General features: G+C 47.5%; 1 protein-coding gene across 2 annotated transcripts in view; it reads right to left on the bottom strand.

Annotated features, from left to right (window-relative positions):
- Positions 1-12,083, bottom strand: part of SLCO3A1 (solute carrier organic anion transporter family member 3A1) — a gene marked incomplete at both ends in the record, with an annotated part of 299,180 nt that overhangs the window by 30,583 nt on the left and 256,514 nt on the right. For both annotated transcript variants that reach the window (XM_080692514.1, XM_080692513.1), the window contains 2 exons: positions 5,619-5,757; positions 7,789-7,987. In XM_080692514.1, coding sequence (XP_080548640.1) covers positions 5,619-5,757; positions 7,789-7,987 — 338 coding nt within the window. The remainder of the gene's footprint in view (positions 1-5,618; positions 5,758-7,788; positions 7,988-12,083) is intronic.

The raw sequence follows: 12,083 nt of genomic DNA, 5'->3' as shown, positions 1-12,083 counted from the left end.
CCAATTTTTCTAGTCTGTAACCGGAGGTTGAGGTAGCCATCTATGAAGAGCTGGCTATGTGTCCTTCCCATCCCATCTTTCTTCAGTGAAAATATATATATATATATTTAGATTTTTCCTCTTGCTTTGCTAGACAGATTGCACTGTGTTCTTTTCACTTCTACATCAGAAGGCCAGGGTGAGCGCTGTGTTAGGGTATTATCCCATTCACAATTCTTTTATTTTTTCTCATGCACAATTCTATGCCTATGTGGCGTCTCATTTTATTATAAATGCCAACTCCTTACCTATTCACCTCTACATCGATAATGCCTAGCACGGGCCCTGCAGTCTTTCAGGTATGCCAGATGGTGATGCCCCAGCAGGTTTTGACTCCAAAATATTCGCATGTCCCTTCTGATAAGTCATTATCGAGATGAACACAGACTTACTCATCAGTTCTGGGCATCTACAGCCATACTTCATGAGAAGAGTTGACAAGCTCTAAGCTTTTGGGGCCAGATAGGGCTGGGAACAGAGACCTAGATCAGGTAAAGTTTAAGTGTCTTATCCAAAGGGCCAGTGCTCCTCAGCTCCACTCAACCACTGCCCTAGAGATGTAGGGCCCACAGAGGCCATCTTCTAGCTTTTTAGAGGCCAGGAATTCAGACCCATATATGACATATTCAAAATAAATACTTAAATTTTGACTTGAAGCCTGGGATGGTGGTGCATGCCTGTGACCTCAGTACTTGGCAGTCTAAGACAAGAGGATTGCAGGTACGAGGCCAGCCTCAACAACTTAATCAAGACCCTCAATGACTTAACCAGACCCTGTTTCAAAACTCAAAATAAAAAAAGGGCTGGAAGTTTAGCTCAGAGGTAGACTTTCCCTGGGTCCAATCCCTAGTATGAAAAGACAAAACAACAATAAAACCCGCTTGGCTTGGACCACAGGAAATACACCTTTAGGGCAGATATGATGCATAAACATGACTGCTACTTCTGCTATGCAGATATGGCACCTCCGGCCTTCCAGCTTGATTTCCACAGTGAACAAACACAGTAACAGGGAGAAGTAAAGAGATGGAGGGATGAATACTTGACGGCAGCTCAGAGGTTGACTGTTTTTGGAGAGGAACATGTCTCATTCCTACTTCTAGAGCGGTGGTCTTAACTAGGGTTGATTACCCACCAATGGGACACTTAGCAATGTCTGTAGACACTGTCAGAAGAGCTTCCCTCAGGTGGAGGGTGGGAATCTAGTTGGTAGAGCGCAGGGATGCTAATAAAGAGCCAATATGCATAGGACTGCCCCTCATGACAATTATCTAGCCCCAAATGTCAATAATGCCAAGGTCTAGACACCCTGTACCAGAAGGGTGGTTTCCAATCTTAGTTACATGTAAGAAATACTGGCAGTGGGGCTGTAAAAAATACTGATGCTTAGGTCTTACTCCAAAACACTGAAATGAGAGTATCTGGGTGGAGCCTATTTTACAATCTCTCATGAGACTCTTAGGGGCAGCTAAGACCAAGTGCTATAATATGGATTGCTTAAGTTCCTGGCACACATAAACAACAGCATCATCCGCTTCCCCTGCACAGAACCTATGCAGAGCTTTGCTAAAACAACTGCTCAGTACATACTTGTTGCCTGGATGGGAGATGGAGTTGTCATCTATCATTAGCACCCTCCAAAGCTGCTGTGCTGGACTTGTATTGACTTTCAACATTCTATTGGTGTTTGATATAAGCTTTTTTTTAAGTCAATTATTCAGTGCATCAAAAGGATACAACTTCCAGCAGTTCGGCAGCATACTAATACGCTTCCGCTGGAATAATTACTCCTGAAAGTGAAAGGTACAGAAACAATCTGGCCAATATATTCATGCCAAGGGAAGCTTACAAAATTAACTCGCAATCTTTTTGTCACCCCTCCTGGTCATATGCGACGAGAAGAATTAGCAACTGTATATTATTAAATGCAGTCCTGGAAACTTCATTGCTGCCACTCAAGGAAATATGAAAGAAGAAAAAAGAAAATTAAAAACAAATCCCAACCGAGGTGGGAAGTAGATACTAATATAAGGAAATTGCTAATGCTGACCAGGTTTCTCTATCTGACTTATTTGATCGGCTGCCTTATTCACATCTAAATGAGTGAAGGGAAGTTTTCTCAAGCCTGATGGAAGCTATAAAGTGCTGAGAAATGAGCGAGGATACGGCACTTGCTCTTGAGACCAGATCATCCAGCCCCCCTGCCTGCCCGTTTCTGCACAAGACATCGTTATTATTATCACCTGTGACCTCTCTGAGGTCAGCATGGGGGCTCTGGCTGGACATTTAGGAAGATTGTGCTGGATTGTGCACTGAGGTGCAAGAGTCCACCACAGAGTTCCAATTCCTGGAATCTACGGGATTCAAATGGGGGAGCAGTTGAAGCCGACCAGCCTTGAGAACAGGTGGATCCGAATCTTGCCAGGTGAGAGCAGGTGCGGGAGCTGGCAGGAAGGGAACTAACCAATCCAGTCTTGGGAATGTCTCCCTAGGCATCAATGAAAGCCAGGCTGAGCCCCAGTGGAAGAGGCAGGGCCTAGATAGGGAAGACTACTGCAAGTCTAAGAAACAGCACTGCAAAGGCACGGGAATGGGGAGAGACTGGGGTGCCGGGGGAGATCCGAACAAGTTCCCCTTAGCAAGTGGCTCTTAATGAGGGAAGGGGAGAAGGGAGGTTGAGGCTGGAGAGCCAGCCAGATTGTAAAGGCACAATGTCCTGGCTGTGTGTATGAAGAAGGCATTTCAGGCACAAAAAGGTGAGGATCTTAAAGAGGGGAGTCTGGGCGTGCGGAGGGAGCTACTGGGTTTGGCTTTGGCTGGACATGTTCCGCCACTTTCTACAGTGTGACTTTGGCAAGCAACTTGACCTCATCTATAATCAGGGACTAAAGAGGACACAGACTCTCAAGGTGGCTGCGAGGAAGAGTTGAATAGCAAAGGAAAGGCGGAGGGCTGGGTAGGAGGACTGATGAGACTCTAAGAGAATGGGTGGGTCCACACTGGGAAGGGAGAGACTCCCAGGAGGCACTGGAAGAATCCCTGTGGACAGGTGAAAGAGGTAAGGGGGCCAGGAAGCCTATTGCTTGTGGGGAGTCTTATTAAGAGCTTGGAGACCAGAAGGAAAAGAAGAGGAGGAAAGGAGGGAGGGAGCCCACATCCTAGGAATATAATCCACCATTTGGCATTTTCTCAAAATACTGCTGCTGAGATTTAAAAGATTCCAATTGCTTTTCACTCATGTTTGGATGTCGTATTGAGATTCCTCGGCTCTGGGCCAGGCTGCCGTGGGCCATGAGGGACACCTCATGTTACCTGGCCTGCAGCAAGCTCTCAACAGAGCTGGCTGCTCCTGCAGGTTTTATGGTTGTGGTTGTTTTTAAGGCTTCACTGTTTAAAAGGGCCCCTTCCAGGATGAACATGGAATCCCTCATTCACCTGCTGAAAGCCAGGGCATCCACAGACCTGCTTCTGCAGGGCAGGAGTGGCAGCCCGCAGCCTCCCCAGCCCTGATAATCTCTATCTTGTATTGCAGGAGACTAACCTCCCTGTGTTGCGAGCAGCTGAGCAGACACTGTGATGCCGCAGGTAAGACAAGTCAGAGGCAGGCGTCTGAGGAATCAACAGCACGTTCAGAGGTGAGCCGAGGAGTCTGCCATCCTGAGATTGCATCCCACAGCTCTGCTCTTTCAGCATCTGGAAGCAACTGTGGGCCTGGTTGGGCTTTTATTCAATGAGGCTTTTGTACATACAAGATCAGGGGAGATAGAATTTGTATTTTCTGGTTTGGGGCTGAACCCCAAGGTCAGGATCACTGTACCTCTGAACTACACCCCCCCCCGCACCCTCCTTTTTAAAATTTGAAAATAGGCTCTTGCTAAGTTGCTGTGGTTTTGCTACTAAATTGCTGAGGCTGGCTTTGAACCTGCAATCCTCCTGCCTCAGCCTTGAAAGTATGGGGACTGCAAGCATGCATCATCATGCCCAGTGGGAGATGCAACTTTTATTAAAAAATTTTGGCCAGTGCATCCCATGGAATAAGGATCTGTTTGGTCCCAGGACACTAGGCTCTACTGAGTCCATTTAATTCTTTTGGAAGGACAATAACCAAGGCTGGCGCAGAATATAACTTTTGGAGTATTAAATGTTTAATGAAATTGTTGCTATGAAAAATAGTAGCATGTGTTTTTATTTTAACCATTCTCAAGGCCCCAACCTTTTTTAATATTTATTTCCACTCACATAAAGAAAATGCTTTATCATCTAATTTTAAAAATCAGTTCCTCCTGCCCCCCCCCATGGTGATTTATTTTCTTTATAGAAAATGTTAATAACTGGCTAGGAATCTAAATGTTAAAAGCAAGGGAAAATGAAATCTTTGAAAATGAAAATAAATGATCCATTTTTTCTTCTTTCAGAGAAACTGCTGCTCTTCTTCTGAGATTAGGGTTGAGGGAAGGAATGGGTTCAGCCTGAGTTCTTTAAAAGCGGCCTTTTGGCTTTCATTTTTTCTCTCATCATCTTTGCATTGTTCAGACATTTAACCCCCCAAAAATGCTGGTACCTCCTTAAGAAACTTAAAGATCAGTGCAGATGATGCCCAGCGCCTAGCAGATCATCGCTGTAAAATAAGAGAGGAGCCTTCAGGACAGAACCGGCACTAGCAGACTTCAGAGCCAAGAACTCCAAGGCCCAAGGATGGGGATCCTTTCAGCGGAGGGGCAATGAGTAGGGTATTGAGAGGCGAATAGGAGTTGTCTAGCCCGAGAGAGAAGTACAAAAAGAAAGGTTGTTTAGAGAAAGCTCAACATCTCAATCTGAAAGGAGAAGCGGAAGCCAGCCGTGTGGTGCACCTTCTCTCTCAGTTGAGAGGGGAGCATTTGAATGGATCATCTGCAGTGTCAGAGAAATCCTGCCTGCAGTGTCCACGACGGACTGGAGGGGCCATCCTGGGAGGCCAGGTAAGCGGCTACGATACTGGCCCAGGCAAGAGATGGTGAGGGCAGGTGCCAGAGACACCCAGAAGATGTGATCAGCATGACGGTGTGGCCAGGAAGAGAGCATTGTGTTTGTTTGCAGGGAGCATGGGAGGCTGTGGGCTGACAGCCAACTGTCAAACTCACGCTGAGAAGAAAAAATAAAGCGTGGTGGGAAGCTGGAAAAGGGTGGGAGGCATCTCCTCGGGAGGAAGGAGGCAAAGGAAATAGAGAAGAAGCTGCATTAGCGTCAGAGCGTCAGGTCTGGAAGGGGTTTCCAGTCTTTCTTTGCATCCTTCTGGTACTACCTCTGCAGACAGCCTAGTCCACTGACACACTTTGAGAAGACTCTCGGTCACAGTCTTTCTCTGCCTGTAATAAGTTCATCTTTGAATTCTATGTTCAGTCACTGCCTGAAGCTTCTTGGAAGCCTACTTGCTTCAGCAAGGCCTGAAAAGCTGGTTTATCCTCTCGTTCTTTTGACGGAGGGTCCTCCACCCGAGCACAGAGCCCGTGCAAAGCCTTGGGCGAGCAAAGACAAGTTGGAGCACCCCTGGTTGCCGGCTCCCGCCCTGACCTCGGCCCCGAGGCCCTCGGCTTCCTTACCGTGCTGTTGCAGCCCGCGAAGCAGGCAGACAGGTAGGTGATGCCGTCTGCCCCGCACACGGGAGTGAAGGAGTCTGTTTGGCATTCGCAGTTCTTATTGCAGGGTGAGTAGGGGTCCAGGGCAGAGCCATGTGCTGAGCTGGAAAAGGAAGGAAAAGGAGACACCTTTGAAACTGGTGGAGAGGTGACAAGACACCCCCAGCAACAGCTCTCTCTGTGATAAGCGCACGGCAGCCTTGAGCATGGGATTCCTTCCTGGAATACCTCCTTCCTTCCTTTTCCCATCTTAGCCCTCTCTGTCCTGCAAGGCCAGCCCGGTGCCATTGCTGGAAGCTAGGCAGGCTGTGCCCTGTGCAATGTGCCAGGCTGGGCGGCTGGCTGGGAGCCGAGTCCAGCCCCAGATATGTTCATGAAGCCCCCACGTGGCCTCTGGGCTGGCGGCAGCTGGGCTCAGCCCAGGGCCAAGCGTTCACGATGTTTCTACTGACTATGGTGGCCTTGGCTCAGTCCCCCTGCTTGAACCAACAACAGTGTCCCCACAACTGAACATTCAGCTCCCTCCTGCTTTGGCCTCTTTTTTATTCCTCCCAGGCAGACCGGAGGCCTCATGGTGCTTACAGTCCTGCTATAACTAGATTGGCTTCAATAATTATTGTCTGTCTGATTGATTCAATATCCCAAGGAAAATAGCACTCAGATGTTTTAAAATTTTCCTTTTGCATCATTAAAGGCACAGTTACCCACAGCAAGCAAGATAAAAAAAGAGAGAGAGAGAGAAAAAGAGAAGACAGGATGTCTCTCAGCCCTGGAAGCAAGGAAGTATTTTCCTTCAGCCTCATTCTTTTCAGCTCTGTCTCCTAAGGCTCAGAGAACACCATAGCACAAAAGATGCGGATGGGGATATTTGAGTTTATGGGCCACGCTCTGTTGAAGGTACTCCATGTATTATTTATTTGTTCTCAGTATAATTCCATAGGCTTTATACAGAAAGAAACTGAGGTATAGACCAGTCTGGTCATTTGTCCAAATATATACAACCTATAAATGGGAGAGGTGGGATTAAGACCTGGGTAGTGTGACCACAGGTCTAGCTTTTCTTTTTCTTTTTCTTTTTACAGCATAGTGTCATTCTAGCGAGACCCTGTGCTTGAAATCACTGAAGTCTACTACTCAAGAGTTGAGCGATCTACCATAGGGCTGCCATTCGTAGCACGTGCCAACCCGAAAGCACCGTGTCTGGACAGGGAGGAGCTGGAGGCTGGAAGGGGCCAGAGGAGGCCACCTGGTGGTGCTGGTAAGGGACAGGAGGGGACCCAGTGTCTGGATTATGCAGGGACCTGAGGATAACTGCCTCTGGTTTGTCCTCCCATTTTTCCTGATCACCCTTTTGGGAGTAGCAAATAAACCCTGGATATACTGCAGGAGCGTGCCTGGCGGCCAGCCTGGAGGAGTCTGGCTATGAAGAGAAGGAACGGGTAGCCCTTGGGCCAGCCATGCTGCCGCACAGAGCTCCAGGGTGGATCCCCAAGGCAGCCTCAGTCTTGCATAAAAGGGGACAGCTGTGTTGACATTGGTATATGGAAATCAGGCCTCTCCATAATTCTAAGGGCAATCGTGATGGGACTATCGTTCAAAGTCCTGGGATAGTAACTGGAATGAAGGAAAGGAAAGTGTTCCCAAAAGGACTGGATAACTCCCTGCCCACCCCCATCCCTTCCCTCAGCCATTTTTTCTTCCCTTTCTCCATCTAACACTTAAAAGTACTTACGAGTGAGACCTTGTAATTACTATGTAAAGCTGATGATAGCTTCTGCTAGTTTAGGAAATTACTGAAATCAATACTATCTTTTATTTTCAGCTGAATTTTGAAACAAAATTCACTCTTACTTTCTATCGGATTCACAATATTCCTCAAGTCAAAGCCAAACAGAGCCATGTGAGTCCTTTGGGAAAAGGATGACTCCCTGAGGCTCTCCTGGTTATTGGTGGAACAGTCAATCCTCCCAGCCCAGGACTTATTGATTCTTCCACCCGAGGAGTGAGATGCAGAGGTCTCCTCATCTCCTCTGCTCAGGGTCACTAGGGATCAAGCTGACTCCACTGACTCACAGCCAAGAGAACTCTGGCGTTGCTGGCAGGCAGGAAGAGAACCAATATTTCTGGTACTCACTTGTTTCCATAGGGAACAGTAACCCCTGCCACAGGGCCCGTGTCACAGCCCAGGAAGAGGAAGGAGACGTAGCAAGCTGTGGACACCAGATTGACAAGCATGGCCATCCGAATGGCCCCCAGGGCAGACAGGCTGAGCTTCTTCACCAGGAGACCGCCCAGGAAGATTCCTAGACAGGCACACGGGATCGCTGTCATCCCTGCAAGACACAGAGCCGCAGGATGGTGAGCAAGGAAGAAAGGGCCAAACCTCACAGACAGCCAGTGATCCTCTGTACCCTCTGCGTCGTCGCTGCCTAGATGGAGCCTCAAATTCTTTATGAAGGGATTAGTTTCTGCCCTCAGAAGTCTCACAGGAAAGAGATAGACACAGAAAATCCCATGATTGTGAATCTAAATGCAGGTAGGTGCCTGTCATGGTAACCGGCACACCTGCGTGGGAAGCTAATGTGGGTACAAAACCAAGAGAAGTCTGACAGGGAACACAGACATCACTTCGGGAAAGTAAATATTACAGAACCGTCATGTGCGCGCTGTGCATTTTTGAGGTAACATGGGAAGGGGACTCAAAATCCTTTGGGGATGTTACCATCCTCTTCCAATTAGGCAAAGAAGAAGGGCTTCATGGCAGGTAGAAGCTGCTTGACCCCAAGGTCCTGGAGCCCGCCAGTCTGCAGAGACAGTCTTTTAACCAGCTCTGCCACTCTTCAGGAAGCAGCATCAATCAAATCAATACGTGTTGTAGCTCTTGATGAGTAATTGGCATGTATTTTTTTCCTCTCCTTCTTTCTTATGCAGAGCTATCTGCAAGGCAGCAGGACCCAAGCCAGTTATTTCTGATTCTCAGGGACCCACAGAACTTTAGGACCAAAGGATCCAGGGTTCCAATCTCCTCCTTGGTTTTGCTCTGTTCTGGTTCATTTCATCTGCAGCTAGCTCAGCTTTAAATTACTATGTGTCACTTATCTATGGTGTAGATTATGCATGGCCAATTTTCCAGTCCAGGCTGCCTCCTCCATGCCAATCAACAGACCTCTAGGTCAATCGACTACATCAACCAGCTGGTATGTGCTAAGGGAATGCAAATTAATTTTAATATTAGGGCAAGAAAATATAATCAGGGAGGCTTAGCTCAGCAAGAAAACAGTACAAGCCTACTTAAATATACATTTCTGTGCCATCCATTGCCTCTGCATATTTTATGCTTAGCATAGAAGCGATCTTCACAAGGCAGACTTATGTGTCTCCATTCCCATCCCACTGCCCACCCCAATCACTCCTATTCTCCCTCCTTTCTTTGCCTGGAATGGACTGGTCAGGTGTCCCCAGCTTTGCACTCACAATTCTCTTTTCTTCCTGGCGCAACCTGGCCCAGGTCTTTGCTCAGCTTCCTCAGACCACCCTCTCTAGAGGGGCCCTGTACCTGACCCTGGGTGCTATTCTTCTCACCTCCTTTGACAGTTTACATGAGCCTTCCTGGTATCTACAGCTATCTCTTTTACTTTTTCTTTTTTCATTTCTTGTTCTCTCTCTTTCTCTCTATACTGTTTCCTGTAGAACCTTAACCCTTTTCAGCCTGTTCAGTCCAGCCTGCATTCTCAGTGCCTTACCACAGTGTCTGCAAGGAAGAGCATGTGAGCACATCATTTTCAGAATGAATGAGGTGAGAACAGCTTGGATCCGTGTGAATGAACATCAGCGACAATGTGCCTACACCCAGTGCCTGTGTTTTGACTCAGTTTTCTAGCAGAGACCGCGGGGGTGTCACCTGATAGGGATGGTAACCATGGCAACATGCTTCCAGCACCATCTCTCCCAACCATCAGCAGCTTCCCCTCTCCCTCCCCGATGTGTACACATGTCCCTAACACTCCAGGAGGTTATCAGGACTTCCTCCACCAAAACTCCATCCTCATTACATTAACTTATGCAGATTGAGCCCTTTCAGCTTCCCTCATAAATCAACCCTCTCTTCCCTGAACTCTGGCCCATATGATGACTTTGTGGGTGGCCCAGAGTCCTGCCCTGGGACAACTTCATGGACTCCATCTCCCAGGTCTGCAGGAGCTGCCGATGGGATGGTTCATTTACCTAACAACAACTCCTGGACTACCCTGTTGTCTCCTCCTGCACGTGGCCCTCCCTAGTCCAGGCTAATTGGAGTGAAGCTCCGGGCAGGACACACGGAGAGGGCATGTGTGGTACTTGCCTGGTGGGTGTGGGAGAAATCTTCCCCATTTTCCCCATCCTATAAAGCACTAACAGGCAGAAATCACTGGGAGACAAACAGGTGCAAGAAGGTGAAATTGTTTTTCTGACCTTCTGCCCTGAAGACTATTGATTTGTTTGTCAATACAAAACTTAGGCATCTGCTCTAAAATAGGACCCAGTCCCAAAGTCAAAACAACTGTGCAACTGTAATCAAAATGTAGGGAACAGCAGCAAAGAAACCAGGAGGTGGGAGATGAACTCTTTAGGCGCTGGAGGGTGAAGGCTGGGAGATCTTGGAGATAACAAAGAAGTTATAACTTTAATTATCAACAGGCATATTTTGCTCTCTCTCTGCCAGGTGGATATTAAAAGGCTGACTGCTTTTTGCTAATACCTCTTGGAAACAAAACTTACAAAATAGTAGGTGGTAAAGTTCTTAGTGAAAGAGAACAAAAGGAGCTTACATTCCCTTTGCAGTTTGCAGCACAGGGGTGGTGGTCTGACCACATCACTGCAGTCAGGGGCTTTAAATTAAACCGAGATATGTTATATCCTGTGAAGTGCCCAAAGCTATGGAGATAACAGGATGAATTTTTGCATCTGTAGACCTCTGCCCCGGAGCCCTTCAGGCCCAGCTTACAACACTTTCAGCAGCCCAGGAGGCTTCCAGGTGCCCGTTCCTCATCACTGCTCCCCCCCCCAGGAATAACCATTTGGTCTTTTTCACCTTAATTAACTATTCCTCTAATTCCTCAAAATATATTCTTTTGTGTCTGACATCTTTCAGCTTTGAGATTCATCCTCATGGCAGCCCATATCAAAAGTCTTTCTCCTGCTGTGCAATAGTCCAGTATATGAACAGTCTACTATGTACTTACCTACTATTTATTATTCTGCTGTTGCCAGACATTTGAGTTATTTCCAGCTCAGGGTTTTTATGCATAAAACTTCTCTGAACATTGTTATATATGCATATATAAAGAGTGGGCCTAAATACTCATTCTTGCTGGATTGATGCCCAAGAAGAGAACTGTTGGATCACGGCACAGGCATATGCTTAGCTTTAATAGGGATTGGAAAGAGCTTTCCAAAGCAGCTGCACCACCTTGCATTTGTACCCGCAGAGTGAGAGAGTTCCAGTTGCTTCGCATCCTCCAGCACTCGGCACCATCAGCCCGGGAGGTGTGGCCAAGCATCTCCTTGTGTTTTTAATGTGCACATCTCTGGCGATTCATAATGGTGTGCACCTTTGGTTTTATTTACAGTGGCCAAGAGGCAGGAGGTTGTAAAGAAGAAGATGAAAGAGTATCACCCTTCCAATCCTCTAAGGTGATATGACTCCTACTTAGTAGAAAAGATAAAGCCCCCCTCAAACACCTGGTTGTAGTGTCTCCTGGCAGCACTTTAATCACATCCAGGACTGTGCATCCATGTTCCCTCTTTCTTCTGAAAATCACCTTCTGGTGCCCTTCTCTCTTAGAAATCTGCTCTTCTCTTTCTTGTCCTAACAATGCCCACTCTCTTTCCTCAACTTCAACACACACGCAGGCATGCCCTCTCTCCTTCTTTCCACCGCTTAGATCCGTGCCTCATCCGCTCCTCCCTCTCTGGGCTGCTCTCCACACCACAGGATGGACTCCACAGTGGCCACTTCTGGACAAGGCCCAGACAGGCCACAAGGCACCCCCACTGTGAAAGCCGCCAGAGATGCTTGGGTCACAATCTTGCTGCTTCCGTCTTGGAATCATCTCTCCCTTGGCTCCCATGACCTTTACACTTCAGAATTTCTTCTGGATGCTGCTTTTAGACTTTTTTGGAGACTCCTCTATTTCCTCAGGTTGGGGATTCAGCCCATTTTGTAAAATTCTACACATTTCCCCCATAGAAGTTCCACTCTGTGTCCTCAATGACCATCCATACAAAATCTGCACTACTTCACACATTCCTCTATTGCTGCAATACTATATTAGTAACCCAGACCCCTTCTTTGAGCCCTCCCCCACACACAGGACAGCACTCTGACATACCACGGGCATCTCACACTCAGCAATGTCAAGTTTGAATCCAGGATGTTCCCCACAGATC

This window comes from Muscardinus avellanarius (genome assembly GCF_963383645.1).
Source record: "Muscardinus avellanarius genome assembly, chromosome: 3".
NCBI lineage: Eukaryota > Metazoa > Chordata > Mammalia > Rodentia > Gliridae > Muscardinus > Muscardinus avellanarius.
The sequence above is the reverse complement of the archived record's forward strand: the minus strand, read 5'-3'. Positions and strand labels throughout refer to the sequence as shown.